Source organism: Bactrocera neohumeralis, chromosome 3, assembly GCF_024586455.1.
Source record: "Bactrocera neohumeralis isolate Rockhampton chromosome 3, APGP_CSIRO_Bneo_wtdbg2-racon-allhic-juicebox.fasta_v2, whole genome shotgun sequence".
Taxonomy (NCBI): domain Eukaryota; kingdom Metazoa; phylum Arthropoda; class Insecta; order Diptera; family Tephritidae; genus Bactrocera; species Bactrocera neohumeralis.
In genome coordinates this window covers 718,765-739,941 of record NC_065920.1, presented here as the reverse complement: position 1 = coordinate 739,941, position 21,177 = coordinate 718,765, and the positions used below count along the sequence as shown (strand labels likewise).

At 41.0% G+C, this 21,177-nt stretch overlaps 1 protein-coding gene and 1 long non-coding RNA gene across 3 annotated transcripts in view; one reads left to right on the top strand and one right to left on the bottom strand.

Moving 5' to 3' along the window:
* LOC126752349 (uncharacterized) overlaps positions 1 to 9,155 on the bottom strand; it is a 46,521-nt gene extending 37,366 nt beyond the window's left edge. Inside the window, exon 1 of the mRNA XM_050463073.1 lies at positions 7,782 to 9,155. Coding sequence (XP_050319030.1) covers positions 7,782 to 8,760 — 979 coding nt within the window. The 5' untranslated portion in view covers positions 8,761 to 9,155. The remainder of the gene's footprint in view (positions 1 to 7,781) is intronic.
* Positions 1 to 21,177, top strand: part of LOC126752367 (uncharacterized) — a 196,534-nt gene that overhangs the window by 92,574 nt on the left and 82,783 nt on the right. The gene's annotated exons all lie outside the window — the stretch shown is intronic.

Here is a 21,177-nt window from a genome sequence, read left to right as displayed (position 1 = left end):
TACAAATATCACAAGTGTATTACAAAGTCCCACCCATGGGAAAGTTTGTGCAACTTCACATCAGAGTATTAACGCTTTTGCATCTGAACCCAACTATGGGCAGGTCCAACTTAAGCCAAACGAAGCGACAGCCACAGTACACACATACACACGCATCACGTGGACCTTTCTCAGTAATATAGCAAGCTATGGCATTTTCTTGGCCTTATTCAAATGATATCTGAAATATTCGGTTTTGCCTCGGTCGCCAAAACACAATCCTATAACTGTTTCGATGTCTCTAAAGCAATGTCTTTTATAGTTCTTAGAAGCGAGCATAGAGAGTAGAACGTAGTTGGTTTGGGCACCAAAACATTAAGTTTTTTTAATGGCTTGAATAAAAGCGGAAAAGATGCATAAAAATAGCTGAAGCATAATTACGAATTTTTTTAATTTTCCCTTCGGTTGGACGCACTCACTGGATGAATGCGCCACTCTCGCGTACACATACGGAAACACTCACACAGATGTTGCATGTAATTAAAATTTCGCGTTGAAGAGGTGTGAAAATACGTCATGTGGTCAGTTCTATTGATCATTTGTCGATCGACGACGAGCATAAGCGGCTCTTGCCTTCAGCTCCAATTGATCTCAGGTCTTCCGCTCCGCTGCAAATGAGTATGCATGCAAGTGATTAATGGTCGTTGATTTGAGGTTCTTCATAACATGTACTCGTGCAAGTATGCGTTCTTTCGAAAAATTCAGTTTTCCGGTTCATCCTTTGAACACTTCCAAATGCATTTGTGAGAATTTACATATGTACTCGTGTAAACACCTAAGCATACTTATGTACACAGCTACGATTATGCATGAGCCCATCAATTGACACGGCATTAGGGTAGTATAAGATTGCCAAATTGCTTACGCGTACTCAAACCTCTGGGATCAATTACAGTATCCTGCCAGTATGTGCATACGTACGTACGAAGTATTATTTTCTTAATTTGATGTAATGTATATGTGGACTGAAATACCCATTCATGTAATTAAGTACGTACAAAGGTTTATTATATATGTTCTTAGTAATACCCACCCGGGTTCTTCTGTCAAAGAGATATACAAATACTTTTAACTTTTAGAGAAAAACTTCCGCTTTATTTGTGAGTTCAAATTGTACCTGAACTTACAACCACAGGCGGTTTTGTGTGAAGGGAATCTGTTTCTTGAATATTCTAAAATAATAAAGTATGTTTTTAATATAACAAAGCTCCTGATTAAATAAAAAAATCGATGGTAGCAGATAGGTCTATGGACCTTAAAACATTTGTCGGAAATTTTCGAAGTCGAAGTTCAACAAGCACTTTATAAATCTAGACATAAATATGTATATTGGAACCAGCCAACTCATTTTAACATTTCTATAAAAACGGTTAATTTCGGGCGGCAGCGATGTTGACATATCGGTGGTACCATATGAGGAGCTTCTAGGGGCAAAAGGACGTGTGTAAAAGTTCAGATCTATATCTTGCAAACTGAAGAACTAGTTTGGGTATATCAGACGGCCAGATAAACAGATGACACTCAGCTTGACATGCTGATTATTTACCAGTATTTATGTACATATATACATATATAAGGTGCGTTCCAAAGTAAACAGGACTTAAAAAAAAAGCAGATCAAATGGCTTTTTCGGCAAAATCAATTTATTTTATTCAAAATAGTCTCCTTCTGCTTCAATACAGCTTTTTGCACGGTCCAAAAGCATGTCGAACGAGTGTTTTAGCTTGTTGGCCGGTATGGCCCCCAGTATGCCGATGCAAGCCTTTTGAATGGCCTATACGTCTGCATAACGCTTTCCTTTCATGGGCAAATGCATTTTTCCGAAAAGGAAGAAGTCGCACGGTGCCATATCAGGTGAATACGGGGAGTGGTTAATGGTTAACATGTGATTTTTGGTCAAATAATTGGTCACAATGATGTCCTTCGAATGTTAGATTCCGAGCAATTTTTGGTCTTCAGTCAATTTGTGCGGAACAAACCGTGCACACACCTTTCTTAAGCCCAAATGTTCGGTCAAAATGCAATAAATCGATGGTTTGGAGATGTTCAATTCCATTTCCATGAATTTCAATGATGATTTCGGCTGATTTTTGATTAATTCACGCACAGTTTCGATGGAATTTCCGGTGATCACGGATTTTGATTGGCCCACATGTGGATCGTCATTTATGTTCTCACGACCACTTTGAAAACGTTGAAACCACTCATGCACTCTGCTATGGGATAGGCAATCATCGCCATAAACTTGTTTCATCAATTGAAACGTTTTGGTAAAAGTTTTACCAATTTTAAACCAAAATTAAATTTGTTCGAAGCTCATTTTCGCACCGATAATACATACTTACTGACACTTAAATAACTTCACTTCCAATCTATGAAATGTCATGAAATTCTCACTGGACAATCGATAAAGATTGCAGATTCTAACGCACCAGTGGACATATAGATGGCGCTACCAGGGGGCGCTCGATTCAAAAAGTCCTGTTTACTTTGGAACACACTTTGTATATATATAATATGTATATACTTTATGCAGTTTTTAAATATTTCATGGCAACATTAATACAAACTTGTATATCTTCTTTAGGGATAAATACAAATAGACGAAATTAATTATATTATTTCGTACTGTATACTTGTATTCATATGCGTCGAAGCCTTATATTTAGCGTCTCAAATGAACCATTACTTAACATACAGGCCTATCATACATATGTACCTGTATGTATGTACATTCGCACGAATAAATTCCCATTTACATAAATACATTGAGTATGGGAATGCAAGGGCTTAACAAAACTGATAATTACCACAGTGAGTAAATGCATAAATAAAGGTTTGTGTGTCTGAAATAATAATGAAAACCTCAAAGAGTGCCTTAATCGAATGCGGCAGCAAATTAGGATCTAATTTCTCAAAACCAAAAGCAACAATAAAACACTGGGTTTGCCTTTAGATATAGATATGGATATGAACGAAGACGGCAATGGGAAAGGGGCAATGGAAAAAGATAAATGATTTCAAGACAGCTCAGGTGCAGTGGCAGCGGCAGCGGATTTTGATTGACGTTTCACTGCAACTGTAAATGCATTCTAAATGAGCAGAGTGGAAGATTTGTATTCGCGCACAAAAGAAATTCAATGCATCTGCATAGAAGATCGATGCGAGACATTCAAATTTGGCAGCGCAGCTCATGCTGAGGCACAGCGCTCGCTGGTTGGCCGCCGATCCATTAGCAGACAATGCGAGCAGCCGCTGAAGCAGAGAGATTGGCGGTGGCAGAAGTAGCGCAGCAGCGACCTCGAAGACAAATGAGCTCGTATTGACAGTGACAGGATGATGCGGCAGACGAACTTGCGAATAGAACGAACGAGTGAACGCGCGGTGCCGGTGCCGGTGTCGGTGCACTTGTGCCGACAGCTTTGGTCACCAAACCTCTCTGGTGTTGGTTTTGTGTGCGTTTTCTCACATTAACCCCTAAAGATGGAGCGGTTGCGTCTGCGCCTGCGCCGATGCCACGATGCCGCTGATGATGTTGTTGGGTTGCGGTCGTTGCATTTCTTTAATTTTTGAAGATAATTAAGCGGAACAATGCACTGCATTCACAGATATTTCTGGTCCACTTGAATGCACCAGCTCACACACTGACACACACATCATCGCTGTCTTGGATGCGCGCATGTGCATATCGAGATTTTCTTATTGTGTTTTGATTGCACTTCGGCTACCTTACGACGCTGCTTCAATTAGTTGCCTGCATATCGCCTGCAATTATAATAATTGCTTTTCTTTTATCTTCTCTCGGCTGCGGTAAATACATAAAAAATGATGCGAAGGGCCTATACACCATCACACACATACTTATGCACTTGCATGGGCACATTCGTACTCTTTTCGTGCATTCGTCACCTGTGTTCGTATTGAGGACTGTGAATGAAATGTAATTTGCACTTTGAAAGACAAATCGGCTTGTTTACACACACATACAACCATACAAAAAAATTTATTTACAAAATTGATTTTCTCAATTAGACGCTGTTTGCACATTTTCGGGTGCCGATTTGGGTTTAATTAAAAGTGCGCTCTTTCAACTCTCCACATGGTTGTTGCATGAGAAATCCGCAAATAACAGTAAGTTTAGTTTATGCAGTTCTAATAGGTTCAAAGTGCTCATTTGAATTCGGTTTTATATTTTGCATTACTTCTATTTAAATGTTTAATATATAGTGGGACATACTTCCAAACATTAAGTAAAATGTACAAGTAGAGTATGTAAGTACATTTGTCAGCCAACTGGGCTTTTAGTCTTGTGTGTGCGTGAATCTCTTTTGTTCAGAGATATCAGCATTGGGTTTTTCGAAATTACTTTAATTTCCGGTGGCGTGCTACGCATAATGTGGTCAGCGTACGGTATATGTGAGTGTGCAACAGCTTCTTTCTGATTTTTGTCCATTTTCTATCTGCCTCTTAGTACGTATGTATACGTGGGTTACCTTTTATATTTCGGGAGTTGGCAACGCTAGTATTGTAATGTGGAAAATCGCAACTTTATCGTAAAATTTGACATTGGTAGTGAGAAATGTTAAACGGTAACGGTGCTTCGAAATGCATCTATTGAATAGCGCAATATGATGAATTGTGGATTTACGCGTATGAGCCCTAAAGTAAAGAGCACTCGATTGGACTTCGACTTATATGAGTCATCCTGCGTATAGTCCTGACTTAGCACCAAAATATTTTTATCCGGTACGAAAAAGATAAAGAGACCTGAAGAGGCGGTTGATGCGTTCAGAACGTATGTTTTGGGGATACATATGTACATACCTCAATCAGAGTGGCAAAATTGATTAGGCAATTGGTTCAAACGCATTCAAAAGTGTATAGATCTTAAAAAGAAATATTTCGAAAAACAATAAAGCTATTTTCAATTATTAATATTTGTTTTTGTTTACTAATCCCGAAATATAAATGGTAACCCACGTATGTATATGCATATGTAGTTGTGTTTCGTTGATTTTCCTCTTCGGTTTTAGCTCACCTGTCGGATAGCTTACATTAAATTCCATAATTATACATAACTCTCAAAAATTTCCTATTACCGCATCAAATCTTCGGAACATCAAAACGGCGCTGGCTTGCATGTGACCCAAACATTTCCGCTTCCCAAGTAGATCATTTATTTACATACGCAAATGTAAAGCTGTCGCACATACAAAGCATACAAAAATACATGCATACAGAAACGTAAACATGCGGTTAGACAAAGCTAATGTTTTACAGTTAAAGACGCCTACCACTTCCACCTTACCTCTCAGCCAAAATATTGCACAAGTCCACCATTTTCTGTGCTAACACCAGTCGCTAATGAGATGCCGATTTGCAGTAAATAATCATTAATAAAATGGACCATTTGGAGTTGGCGCTTAGTCTCTATTACCGTAAACGCATTAAAGCTTGTTCTAAGCGAACAGTGGGACCAGTATTTTAATGCCTAACTGCATTCCCTCGGCTACAGGTATTCCATATATGTATGTATGTATTTGGCAAACTCCAATCATCTCGAAATAGCTAGCAATCGCGCCCTAGAACTTCATCTGATCGTTTAGTCATCAATTTAAAAACGCCCAAAGAAGTGAGACCAGCTGACAGAAAACTTTTGCCCCAAATGACATTTACACACAGATTTCTTTAACTGAACTGTCACAGATTGGGGTTGCGCCCAGGCATATGTACATATGTATGTACGGATGTATGTATTTAGGTTTGACCGATTTCGATGTGAATGCCTAAATTGCCAAAAGTAAGTGTTAAAGTGAAAAACGAGGTATTTACAAACTGTTAACAACTTTTCGCAGCAACAGATTGCACAACCCGACCACACGACAGTCCTCCCCACGTATGTATGTGTGTGTGTACGGGTATGTGGGTCTATTTGCACGCACTCATAAACAACTTAACCCTTTTGCCTGCTTATGTGTATTTGCAATGAAAAAGTGACCAACTCCTACTTCCGCTCACGCATCGCAACCCTGCGCCCAAGGAGCAGTACTTATGAGATTTTCAATTTTTTATGCGTTTAAAGGATTCCCATTTCACTTGTCGTCTGCTGTGCAATAAACTCGCCGAAACATCAACGACCTGCTTCCTCGAGACTAAGCTCTAAGTCAGAGATTTCCCCAAATTTAATGCCTGCACACATGATACCAGCGCTGCGATAAAGACTCGCCCGGGCCGCCGATGGAGATTCCGCACAGTGCCCTGGAGTACTGCGGGTAGTGTCAACAAAAGCTTAATTTTGTTGTTGCTGGACACCAATAAACCCGCCTCACTTCCTCTAGTATATACTTTCCCATATGTGTATGTGTGTGTGCGTGTGTGCATGTGTTTGCTTTTTAGAAAAACGAACGGAGCAGAAGGAGTTAATGTCGCCAGTACATTGGCAACATTTATGAAGATTGAAAGGGTTGCCGAACGCTGTGCCGACCTGAGACGTCCGTGCGGGGCCACAAAATATAGGGGTGCATATGTTAACCCACTTGCAGTGGCGTAGTAAAAAACAAGCCGGCGCGGCTGGAGCGTGCAAATGGGACTGAGCGGCAAGGATTCACGAATAACAGCAAGTGACACGAGCGCTCAAGTGCTGGCTCGCAAGTCTTTAGTGGTTCATATAAATGATTTCTGGTTGTTTAACTGTCTGCTTTCGTTTCGGCATGAACATGTATGTATGTATGTGATTTGTGTGCCTGCATGTGTGGATGTCGTTATCAAACATTCATTTAGGACAAGTGTGTTCCTGAAGGGCAATGGTTGGATGGGCCAATTGATGAAACATCTTGTTTTCTCTCGATTATTGAATTTTGAACGCCCCTTTGTTATGATCAATTTTTTGTTGCTTTAACCTTCATTCGTGTTGTACGAACACAACGAACACAACCACACATTAATGCTCCGAGCATATGTTTGCTGCTACTATTGTTGTCACAGCTTATATTTGGAAGGTGTTGAAAGTAAGTGGCGGCGTGTTTATGAAGAGACACTTGCCACCATATTGCATGCTTTGAATACCTTGCGCAATGCCCCCTCCTACTGGGGTCGTTCAAAGTTACATGGGCTCATGGAAAACTGAAATTCAAACATAGCAATCGGGCAAGTCGTATCACGGCACGCGGTACGTTCATTAGTTGGGCAGAAGTTTTGTTTCTTCTTTCTAAGAAGCATTCCGAGCTTCTTATTAAAACCACCCATTGCAAGCATACAGAAGAAGTATTTGAGAAAATATAGAACCTTAAATGCTTATACGGATTCCACCAAAACAAGATGTCTATCCATTCTTAGTGCCCATAAGCTGCATTTCTAGAAAGACTGATGGATTTTTACTGAGAACTGTTTAGAATTGATAAGTTTTTTGCTTTTTTGCTCCGTGCGAATATTTCTTAGCTTTACTTTAGATGTAGAAATACAAAAAATTACCAAATAAACGACGTTAGACGCAAGGGGTGTACTGTGATGTTTCCGATTTTCAAAAATATACAGAAAACACCAAAGCGGTTAACGCCACTATTCTACTAGATATTAATTTAATTTCGAAGCCTCAATGAGATGTTTAATTCGATACCAAAATGTGTTCCGTATTACCTACATATGTATATTGAAGCTGAGTACTAAGTGCACCTTCACACACACACACCCATACACACGTATATTATGACATTAAAATCATCCGAGAACATTACCATACATACCTTGCTTGACGGGAGCAGCTTCAGCTGTGTGCACCGTCTGTCTGTTATCATTTGTTCGCTCTTCATCTCCGTGCGCAACCTCGTCTTCGGCTTGCATGTATTGCGTTTGAAGGAATTCCTGTTTGACGTGAATTTGCGGATAATGCGGCGATGGTGCTGTCGTCACTCCATCAGCGCTAATTGATGATTCATTCTCTTGGTGGCGAGTGGGCGAATAACACCCATGCCAGCAAGCTGTTGCCGACGTTAGAGCTGTTGGGGCAGCGGGGGAGATTTGCTTATCGCCGACGTGCCACAGAGGGGAGCGGGTGCCTGAAGCGTAACAATTAACCTTGTCTCCGTCGTCGTGGCCGTCGTTGTTGACGTCGTCGTAGTCGTCGTCGCAATTGTTAGCTTGCTGGCTATTGCCATTCAAATGTCGGCGATGGTGTCGATTTGATGAAGTATCGGACACGCCGTCATAACGGCCACCAAACACACTGCCATTGATGTTGTCTGCGTCGGCTGCGTTCGCTCCGTCGGGCTTGCTGCTGCTGGCGGTGGCAATTTCATTTACTACATAATTGCTGCTAACAACGCCAACTGTTGAGTGATGATGTGGCGAGGTAACGCTACCTCTCTCGTCTGTAATTTGGCTATTAACACCTGTAGTGGCTGCTGTTCTTATCGCCGTACTCGATGGAGCCATTGCCGTAAGCATTGTGCCGGCTAATGCGCCGGTTACTGCGGCCGTTGTTGTCAATGCTGTTGTTGCTATTGCTGTTGATGTCAGTACATTTGAGGCTAAGACTGTATTTGATTGCTGTTTGATAGGCATAGAATGACTGGACGCATTCGGCCTGCTTGTCGCAGCCACCGTTGGAGTGGTTCGAGTTGGCGACTTTGTCACCTCCGCCACGGGCATTGCGGCGGCAACATCGGCCACTGTCATTAGAGACAGAGAACGTTCTGGTTCGGGCATTGCCAAAAGCAGTGGCATTCAGACCTCGCAGCGTTGCGTTGTGTAAATGTTGCCGGAGCCGTCGGCAACGAGCGCGTGGATCCAAACAAAGCGCGAAAATTGAAGACGGAATGTTCAACGGAGGGGCAGCAATTCGTCAGCGAACGCTTTATTATGATTTATGGGTTTCGCGTTTAGCTTGCATCGGGCTGTTGTTGCCACGTCTCTGGAATGCGTAACCGCTTAGCCGCTCAGTCGCTTAGTTGTTTAGTTGCTTAGTTGCTTGCGTGCGATTTGGCTCATTATAACCGTTTCGAAATGTTGTTGTACAGATGCGCTTTTAGATTATGATGTTGACCCATGCACCGATGGTGATTTGTTTCCGAGCTATTATTGTTTTATTGCTGTTGTTACCTTCAATATGCTACGCACTTGCTTGGCTGGAAGACAAGAGGGGAACAATACGAGTACAAATAGGAGAAATTCACCAAAAATGAATAGTGATAATTTTCTTTTCGATTTTAACGAGCTGATGAAAGCTTAATTTGCTAAGTGGACTGCCTTTGTAGCGCACAGAGATGCAAAGACCACTGAACAGGTGAATTTCCCAATTTATCTCGCCCTTCCAAGATAATCGCATTTGTAATTGGTGTTAAACTGTTGACTGGAGTATTTTTACGAATCATCAAGTGCTACTCAATCTGCAGCCTTTGTCATGGACAGACGAAATAAGCCGAAGCTGATGCCCACAAAGTGATTAGACTACTAAATTATCTGCGTCTACATTCGAGGACTACCTGAAACGTACAAGCGATTTATGAACTTAACTCGAGTGGATTTGAAATTTTCATAATTACGAGATGTTGCTTGCTGATTATGTAAATCGCTCCGACGTCGCGCGGTACATGAGTAATTTAACGTATGTGCCCACAAACAACCATATATGTATATCTTTATATATAAAAATTACGTGTCACGTTGTGTGTCCGCGATGGACTTCTAAACTACTGAACCGATTTTAGTAAAATTTAGCACACTGTGTCCAGTTCTAACCAACTTAGAAGATAGGATAGTAAAAACCATTCATAAATAAGAAATGCAGTCTATTAAACGGACGCTCTATTAAGCGGACAACTCTATTAACTGGGCAGAAAGGCTGGTAACCAGGCATTGAGAAAGCAGCCTCAAATTCGTTATATTTTCCTATGAACATATTCAAAATACTAGTACAGTCCCTTGGATTCTTATACCGACAAAAACGTTCTCGCCTTTATTCGTAAATAAAATTTTCACTGTATTGAGTGGTTTATTATATGAATAATAGTATAAAATGTATACCACAGCAAAGCGTCGCTAGATCCACTCGTATCTGTATATATTTCGAATAGTTTAATAAGCTGAATATGGTCCGCTTCTAACACATAAATACGACTCTATATGGATTATATTCTGCTTTCTTTTCAAAATCGTCTCACCAAAAACCTTATTGGTTCACATTAGCATTCATTAAGCTTTAGCATAAAATTTACTCAAAGTTCTCTGAATACTTTTTATATCTAAATTTTAAAAAATAAATTTCAAAAACTTAAATTCCTTAGAGCTCATTAATGAAAAGTAGAAAATTCTAAACAAATTTTCAAAACAAAAGAACTCCTCAGGTGTTTGCAAACATGTTCGTGTGGTCGCAACAATTAAACGCCACTCCACTCCTCTCTCAGAGGACGTACACCGCCCAGCCACACATGGGCCTCAAGCATTTGAATGTTTTTCCGAGAACAAACGCAAATTAAGGCGCTGATATGAGTTGTTTTCCAGCTTTGTTTGCATTTGTAATGCATGCAAAACACATTAAAGTGCGAGCGATAGACCGGCGATGGTACAGAAAATGATAACTTCGTACATTTCGATGTTATCACTTGGATACTGATGTTGTTTGCATGTCAAAAGCAATTGCCGCCCATTAAGACGAGCACACGAGAAGCGTTTGTACTTTTACCGACGCTAACGGTACATACACGCGCACACACATGCCTTTAACTACATATTATATATAGTGTAGTAACGAAGAGCATACATTGTGTACAGCATTTGGCCTTTAGTTTTGAAATTGGAAAAGTAAGAAATGTGACCGACGAAACTCTGCACTGTTTCAGCTGCCGCGGGGATGATTCCACTTCTGAATCGAACTCCATAAAAACGACTCTATTTGGATTATATTCAGTTTCCCTTTCAAAATCGTCTCACCAAAACTCTGACTGCTTCACATTCCTTGAGCTTTAGTATTAAAGTTACTCAACGTTCTCTGAATACTTTAGGCAACTAAATTTTGAAAAATAAATTCGAAAACTTGAATTTCTTAAAACTCAACAGATTGCCACTTATTTTAAGCTTTCGTTTCAATAAATATTCACTGCGTTTTGAGGAAGATTCCGTTATTATGATAAAAACTCACGTTTTCTATTGTGTCCAACTCCGACGGCTATGATTTCCTCTCGCGCTTGCCGATATTATTCACATTTCACATCAGTATTTGAACAAATTTCTTTGGTAACTCAAGGTTGGAAACAAACTTTGAAACACAACTCGTCTCAAGTAGATATGCAAATAGCTGTTTTGTCGATGCTCGTCGTTTATGAACGAGTGGGCAGGAAAGCGCGCACAAATTACACACATACGCCCTGTAGCACTCGGAAATTTCAATAACGATGCACGGAAGATCACTAGTGTGGCCTTAGCGAGAGTGCCGTCGGCAAAGTAATTCACTCCAATAGTCTTATACTTACGGTCACACACACACATACACTTGCACTTAGAGCGAAGATTTACCCCTTTAATCGAATTGTGGTAGCCAGTCAAAGGCGCTTCCGCGATTCCACCGTCTCCAACACATACAATATTTATGAGTGACTGGGTGTGAGTGTGTGGACACTAATGTAAATTGTCGTTTTGTAACGCAACGATGAAACACTGCCGCCGCGAGCGTTGCCTTACTGCCAATTTAATGGCCTGATTTTCACTCAAAAACAATTGCGAACTAATTGTATGTTACAATTCTTGAGCGACGCGCGAAAACACACAATTCTCGTTGCGGCCACATGCCACACGAATGTATGCGTATGTACATTGGTGTGTATGTGTAGGAATGCTGGTATCTCGGTAATCCTTGCCGCCTTATCCCTACAACCGTAGAGTATTCGCTAGCTAGTTTCTTTCTTGTTCTGCTTGTTCTTTTCGCGTTTGCGGCTTCAAGTCGGCGCGCGGCAAGTCGTTCAATCTAGCGGTTGCGGCTTTTTCAAATGAATCAAAGTGCGTTTCGCGCTCATTTCGCGCTCATCAATTCAGAATCGCCTAAGAAATTGCATGTGACATCGGGCTTTTTGATTGACTTCCGACACTCGACTGACCGGCCAACAAGGCAGGCAGCAAAAAACGCGCCGACCGCGTCCACAGCCGTCTGCCAAAGTCGCAGTGCACAACAACACGTACAACAATAACACAATTGCAGCAATGAAAAAGCCTACGCTGGCCCACAATAGCCGGCTGAGTGCTGAAAAAGTGAGGCAGCCGCACAATTCGCCGCATAAATCGGTGGACATGAGCGAGCGCCGAGCATCCAAGCGATGGGAGGATTTCGTTCATGTCTTTCTTACTACCATTCTTTAATGCAGCTTGTGGGGCTACTACATTTTTTTTAACTTTCAAACATTTAGTAAATTTCCTTTTGCTCTTATTTTTTATTGTGGGAAGCAATTTGTTGACGGAGGGAGAGGCGACATTGTTATGGGGGAAAAATGCTGGGAGAGGATCGCTTTGAGAAGGACAAGTTATGTGGCAGCACAATACTTTTAATGGCCCTGTTGTTAGTGAGACAACAACAGCAAAGTCGCCATGATATTGACAGAGTTCGAGAATTTAATGAAAGTGACAGCAAAACACTAAAAAATTTCAATTGCGAAAACATGTAAGCGCTCATTCACACACACGTGTGCAGTGAATTGTGTTAGCGCACGCACACACACGCAAACGTTCATATACAGAATATAGGGAGAGTAGAGCATCGGCCGGCTTGTATGTGTGTACATATGTATGTATGTATATACTTAGAGCAGGCAATCTAATAAATTGGAAAGCTATATCAAGTTCTGATCCGATTTGCACAAAACCGAAGGAAGAACAGTCTTTTGGGTCAATAAAATCCCGAACATTATAAAACTATCTTCTGTCTAAATATATTAGGTCTTGAAAAGCGTAAATGTTTCATTAAAATCACAGCTAAATTTGTAAGACCGACACTATCAGGATTTTTTTGTGGAATATTCATACACACTCATTTACAATAACCGCAGGGATAAATATGTAATTTGAATGGACTCGTATGGAACCGTTAAACAAGATTCAGTTGAAAGCGTTTGTAAACTTGACAAAACTTCCAACCGCCACGAGCTTTACACCGGGAAGTTTGGTGATTATCGGGCAATATTACTCAATAGCTTGGTGTTCCTATTGAATACAGCCTGTTCAAAGATTTCAAATATGTAATTATGCACAATTCTCACTAGCCAGTGACACCAATTCCGTCCGCGTTTTCTGTTAATCTCGCCTATTTAGCAAATGCAAAGCAACTTTATCGATAGGACCCATTTACCCTAAATTGAATGCGACCGCAATCACAACCACAAGTACAAACCAACCCCGCGCCCAACCCTACGGACCGACTTAATTTAGGTATCGAGTATTATGCGCACTTTTTCCAACAAATTATGCCATCGACGTTGTTTAGTATGTATTTATAAAGCCGTTAACAATTCTAATGAACCGTACCATATTGAAACGAATCGGTCGAAAACAAACTAAATGTATGCAACTCAAAATGCGACTGCAGGGCTGCAAAAAGCATAGCCGATGCACTCGGCAGGCGGCGGTAATGCCAAATTCCAAACGGCCAATGGCAATAAAAACTTAGCAACAACAACAACAAATAAAAAACAAAGCATGAAAATCAAAAAAGTAAACTATCTAAAATCTGCACATATGCACAGATGACGCCAGTAAATAATAATAAGAAATAGAGAGCTCATCTCACGAAATTACGTTCCACACAAGCAGAGAGCGCCTCATCCAAAAAACGCTCTCCCACCAGCCACACAAGAACACGGCCAACGCCAAATTATTCAAAATGGTTTACGCGCTCATCAAACTGGGGAAATGCAGCGAACGGCGCGGCATCAAAAGCACCAAAAACGATAGCGGGCAGCTCCCTTCACCCCCCAAACGGGAGAGCACACAATAGCGGAGCTGACGCTTTCGATGTGGTAAACAATGCCTCCAACTGGCCGAGCAGCCAATCAGCGCAAGCTGAGCTGCGCGGGAGCTCAGCAGCGCATGGCGCATGACAGTGGAGCAAAACTTCGAACGTCGAATCATGCTTTATGTCGTCGACTTCGCTAGCGACGAAACGCTGACAGTTTGTTAAACATTCGAACTGCCTCTATGTAAATCTGTAAATCAAAGAGTTTGTTTAAAAATTAAGTTCCGAAATCATATTTAAAAATAAATGTGTTTGTAAGAGTACAATTAGAAACTTTACATATTCGCCAAAGACACCACCCCATCAGCCAATCGATGCGACAATAGCAGACTCGCGTGAGTCGACAGTGCTCTCAGTGTTCTCCAGCATCCCACAGTCGCATCCACCAGCACTGCATCGTTGCCAATCTCCCTTAGCCATTCACTCTTTTCTCTCTTTATCAAAGGGAATGCGTTTGGTATTTGCCTGCTGCATGTCCAGAGCGCTCAGCTTCAGCCTGCTTGTCTCCGGTTTCATGTTGGCCGTTGCCACTGGCGTTGCAGCCGTTGTTGCCATTGTTGCCACTGTTGCAGCTTTGTTCCTTGCTAATTTCTGCTCATTAAAGTTGTCGTCGTCGCACTATTTAGCCCCTTCATACCGAACTCTTCTGTTTTGCCACATTCGCCACTCATTGACTAAGTTTCTTCTTAGTTTTGTTGCGCTTTGCTTCTTCACATATTCTACGCTTCTATGCTTTCGTGCTTTTGTTGTGGTCGCGGTCTGCTTCTGGCATGAAAGATGAAGCCTCTTAAAGCACGCGTACTTTTCTTTGCTCGCTTCTTTCGTTTCGTGGCTGTGTCGACTGTTTTTGGTAAAATTCTTCACTTTTCCGGGTAGCTGCTGTGCGTCTTCGCCGATGCCACTATCGCTTTAATTCATTGATTACCAACATCAAATCTCGGCTGCTATTAGTTGACGCTGCTTTGTTTTTATAGCTCCCATGCATCTACACACACATATGTACATATATATTTTCGTACGTATGAATAGTTTTTTCTGTGCTTATATATGCGTGTGTGGGTGCAGACAGTCCCAAATACACACATGAATAGAATGCTTCTTTAATTCCCATTTTGTATGTAGTGCGAATTGTGCGTATGTATGTAAGTGAGCAATTACACATATAGACAGACGTACGTTCATATGCGGATGTGTATGTAAGTTTAATTGAACATGCAAATGAGGGTGGTTGGCAAATCTTTGCTTGGTCGCCGAGTGACGGAATCGCTTATTAATTGTTATTCTTGGCAAGTATTTCCAGTCTTGTAGTTAAACAGAGTCTCAGTATTTCTCAATATCTGGTTGGCAACCAGCTGCCTCAGTCCTGCCTAGTCAGTTAAGTTCTGGTAAACTTTACCGAAATTATAAAAACGCTTATGGTGTCGTCTACTTAGCCAACATGGACATGGTCCATTATCAATATTTTAGATAAAGTGGGAAGCGTCTAACTCTTCAAATTAGCATTTAACGTGATATTTTACCCAGGTTCGGAATTTTTGTGAGGCCCTCCAATGCATTTCCCTTTTGCTAGATCTTTGATTAATTTTCTCCCGCATTTTGTGGTGGTCGCATTGATATCATCGAAAGATCGTCGTGGGGCATTAATTTTTCCAAAATGGCGGCCGTCATGAGTTGAAAGCTTTGTTGTCTACTACCACTACGCAAGAGCCAGTGTGCATTCTAGCGGCATATTGTCTTCAAAGGTAAAAACTTTTTCATCAAGCATTTAGCAGACCTAAAAACATAAATTATTTGTTATTATTATATATGAGTATGAATATTGTTATGTCCACGTAATACCACGAAGTATTAGTCCCGTAACAGGGTAAGGTAATATCTGCACGCCATCCAAAACGATTTCAGAAATTGCAATTCTTTAAAAAAAGGAGTGGATCAGCAATATTTTGAGTCCTATTCGATTTGCTTTCGTCAAAGCACCTACATTCATAGGTACCTTACTTTCTTAAGCTATAACATTTGCGGCAAAATTACATTTTCCAATATTTCTCTATTTAAAATTTATGAATTTGAAAGCAAGTTTACATAGCAAGCTCCAGCTGCCTGTGTACATAGCGGCTGTTGTAAGTACATAGAAATCGCTTGCACCTCCCGAAGCTTGCAACGTTGTTATGTGTCGTCGCATTCGAGCATTTTCCATTTCCATGGCCTTTTATTACTAGAAATTGCATGTAAATTTTTGAATAAAACTCCTCCTTTAACGGCGTGGTTAGGGAGAATTATTTACATTGCGTTATGAAAATTTGAGAGCAACGTAATTTTATTGGACAGTTTTGAGCGCATGTCCTACGCAGGAGCAAGACACAACTCTCGCCTGTATGCCACTCGTATACCATAATTTTATGCACGTCGTCGTGAGTTTTTTAGCCTGCTCCCCTATTCATAAAAGTAGAAGGAGAGAGTATTTTAGATTGAAAAGAGAAGAATAATTTTGAATTTGAAAGTATTTGGTTATGTCCAGCCCATTACATATAGTACTTGTATATGCGCCCGCAAGAGCTTGTGGACTATAATACATATATGTATGTATATATGCATGTATGTTGAGGGAAGCAGATACAAATAAAATGCCAGCCACACTTGCATGTGAATAGCTACAATAGGTGCTTCCACTGGCAAGTGCACACACATGCATACAAACATACATACATATGTATGTGCTCACATAGAAAAGTACATTGTAAATATTACAAATTTAATGCTTAGTGCCGACATAAATACATAAATGCATGTGAAAATATATATCTACATATTTCATATAAAATTACTCCACACTCCACGCAGACATTCATTTGAGACAAATGCCGTTTGTGTGTATGTGTATTTGTGCGCTTCACATGCTCGGGTTGACAGGAAAAGTATTTTTTATTGCGACAAAAAGCAAATAAACTTTCATAAAATTTCTCCTTTGAGCCAGGACATGAAGTGCCCAGCCAGGCAAGTGTGTGTGTGCTTTAGCCAACTTGTGTGGTTGTGTTGGATATGGTTGAGTGTGTGGGCAAGAGCATATGCAAGCGTTTGCATGCAAGAATATAGAAGATGGCTACGGCATTAAAATTGCTTCTAAGTTGTGCCTGCTTCGCTCTTGGACATCAACTCCTATGCACCGTTATCCATGCAAAAATATTCGTACCATCAGCGCATACGCGTGTGTTTCAACAGCGGATCCTCCCCTACCTCCAACATCTTCGCGTTCCGCTTTCACTGTGCTCGTGAGTTTAAAGCAACTGACACATTCTCCTTATGTGTACAAAGAAACATTTTTATGTAATAATTATATACATAGCATATGTATATGTGTGTATATAACATGTGGTTGTGAAGATGTAAGTGTGCATTTCCATTTATGCTGGCAAGTGTCGACGAGAGAGGTAAAATTGGAGAGGGGAAAGTGTCAAGTGATTACAATTCAAATACAAGTTTTGCAGGCAGCTTGACCCCGGAGGTTGGGCGGTGTTTGGTGAGACCATACTCATAGCTATATGCCTACAGTTAAAAGTTTCATAATACGAGTATACTGACGCCTTAGTTTTCATACGCCCTGTATGCCTTAAATACACGCGTCTGTATGAAATCCCTTAGATATGTATATTTATATGTACACATAACTACTTTCGTTACTTTCTTTGCAATTTTCTAATTTTGGATTGTACAGGAGAGTATATCAGCAGTAATTTTCTTGATCTTAATAAAATTGATATGTAGCAATAGCGACTTGAAGCTTTAATGGTTTCCACTCTTTTTTCAATGAACAAGATGAGTTCCTCTATAAAATGTCGCATGTATTATTATAGGATGAATGGTATAAAACGAATCAAAGAAAAGAAAATCCCTATATGTGACTTACATATATATAGAATACCAATTTTGTCGTCTCAAATGCTTGCCTTTTTCATGCAAGGAAACAAAAAAAGTCCGGGGGACCACATCTGGGCTGTAGGTCGGCTGCGGAGGCGTTTGGATGCCGGCGGTGTGTGCGGGGGCGTTGTCGTGGTGCAACTTCCAATCGGCTGCGATGTCTTGTCGGACCCGATTGACCCTTTGTTTGAGTCTCTTGACGATTTCTATGTAAAACTCGGCGTTGACGGTTTGTTCAGTGGGAACAAATTCACGGTGGACGCTGCCTTTGAAGTCATGAATGAGCATCGTTTTCACTTTGGATTTTCTCATTCTTCCCTTTTTTGGGCGAGGAGACGCCGGCGTGTGCCTCTCGAAAGATTGCCCCTTTATCTCGGGATCATACTCAAAGATCCATGACTCGTCACTTGTGATTACGTTAATAAAAACACCCTTTAACACATCTTCAAATTTTCTTGGCACACTTCCACTAGCCGCAACCTCTGCACTAAGGAACACTGCATTTTCGGCTTACATCACTCACAGAAACACGTCGCGCGAAAATGTTTGTCCTATTATTATTGAAAATCAGTCCTATAACTTTCCGGACAAACCCTGTACCACCATTCCTGCGCCCCATTTCCCTTGATAGCGCTTCTCCATAACGGAAATGTCCTGATGAAACCTCACGCTTTTTTCGTCATTCACAGCACCCAAATTTGCCAGAAAGAAATTCAGCAGAGTGTACATCACATGTATTTTTAAGGACAAATTACACCCCAAATCTTTATATGACATGATAGCATTACTTCATCCATTAAGTCTTTGTAATTTTACCATGGTTTCCTAGAAAATTTTGGGACAACGTTCACCAAGCATTTCCGAGTGAGTTTTGCCTGATCATTCAGTTTTTCTTCAGAGTTCTTATTCTTTATAAGTTGCCGTATTTGCCGGCCTACAAATATTCTCTCTCTACGTTTTGCTTCGCTGAGTTTGCGGACAATTTTGGATAGTAGGTGGTGTGTTTGAATTTGGTTGTAATGCCTTTTGTTTGAGTCATTTACTTAAACGATCCTTTGGTTTGGTCCAAACTTTAGTAAAGCAAATGGTTTATGTCTGGGTCACACATTTATGTGGAACCTAGTATTTATCGTGATTCCTAGCAAAAAAATAGCAGTGTTCAGTTAATGACGTGAAATTTAAAATTAATATGAAACTAATACTTATGTTAGAGTTAATTTAGTTATCAACGTCTAGAAAATATGACAAAATAGAGCTAGAGAGATAGTTCGATGAGCCTCTGACATATAGCACGCAGAGGCAGTCGTTTGTTGCTTGCAGCATGATTAGCTGCATTAAAAACATAGTTACAGAAATTTATAAATTTCAAATTGTAAAAAAGTTAAAAATTGCTCCATCACCCCCGCGTAATCTCTCCATCACCCCCGCGTAATCTCCAAAGAATGCAAACCGATCAGAAACAACGCAGCAGATAACGAGGTCTCACACAATATTTTCTGCTTAAATGTCGAAATATAAATATTTTCATGGTGACTCACAAGTACTATGTGAAAGTGTGTATGTGGCTTTGGCTGGGCATTTGCGCCCAAAGTCAAAAAGTCGGCTGCGAAAAACACCTTCGCCTTCCGTACAGTGTAGCAAGTAGGCTTGTTCTGTGGGCTTGTTATGAGCTCATGGTATCAACATATCGGCGTACACGCTGACATGCGAGGATGTGTATGCAAAAAAGGGACTGTGCAACATTGAAGCGCAACTGGGTGTAGAGGAGTAGAGGCCTAGGGATATTTGCGCTGCGTGTTGATAATTGCGGATATTTTCGCCTTTGTACGCGTTTCATGCATTTGGGAGCACGCGCATGTGCGCACGCTTAGCTGGTTTAAAACAAAAACGAGGCCACAATTATGGACCTACTTATGTAGATAAGTGCGCGCTTCCACTGGTGTTCTATACGCGCATACATCAGTTGGCATCTATGTGGGTATGAGAACGCTTTGCGACGCGCGCACTCTGCAATTCACACCCGAACAGCTGCAGCTCCATTCGCCAGCAAAAAGGCTATTTAAGCGATCCGTTCTTTACTCTCCACGCGACCCGGCCTAAACTCCAGTTATGGCGTTCTTTTGTGCGTCTTTTTGTTGTTGCATCTCTTTGGTTTTGTGGCGATTGCGTGAATTGCTGCTTAACGGGCCGATATCGGTGGCAGCGGCTCAAGTGCCAGAGGACACTATGCGGAATACGGGTGGCTATTGCGGTTTCATTGCTCAGCAGCGGATTCTGGTGCTTATCGCGATTTGCGTTCAACAAGCTCATACAAGTATGTAGTTATTATTAAAGCATTAATGGCAACCAAGTGTGAGGTCTCAGTCGGGATGCCGGATCTGGTGGCTGGAATCTCTCGCAAACTCGTAAACAGCTATGGACATACTCGTATATGTGAATGTGTGCGCACGTAGTGCACTGCTCAGGTAATGATTGTTAGTAATGCAACCATGAATGAAATGATGCAAAACAAGCGGAGATATTTACTTGAAAACTTTACTGCGTTACACCACTTGGGCTTGCTCAACATTCGCGGTACTTATGAATGAAGTGAACTAAAAAGCAAGAGCTCACACTCTTAGTTCCGAGCCACGACGAACGGAATGTTTTCTCAAACTCAAGAAAATCAATTCAAATGAATCGAAACGAAAAGCTGAAATGTCAGGTGAATGCGCAAGGAAATTGCAATGAAACACAACTACTGTGAGACTGCAATAGTAAACGGGTGTGGGTGTACTCGTAGATGACATACCTAGGAGTAAAATGGGAATAACAAAACAATGAAGAGGGCACAGCATTTAGGTAAGAAAAAGCGTTAAATAGGTTCCCCATTAAAGCTCATTTGAAATCAGACAAGTCCGATTAAAATCTCATTTCTCACCTTGTGGCGTTCGTTGTGGTGGAAAATTGGTTGTGCGGCCGGTTGACTGAGTACTTGGCTGGAAGGTGTTGAAACTCAACAATTGTCTGCGTCGAAGATTGCGATTCGGAAGGAGCACAAGTTCAGCCACAAACACTGAACTAAATACACGGTTCACCTCAGCAGTACAAAAGTGGCGGACGAAGACAGGGCTGCTGCAGTTCACGCCTTGCCTTGCCTTGCCTTACTCCCAGCTCCTTACTTTATTTGATTGCCTTTATTGCTGGCATATTTGCTTTATTAAAAACCAATAACAACCACAACAACAGTGGGT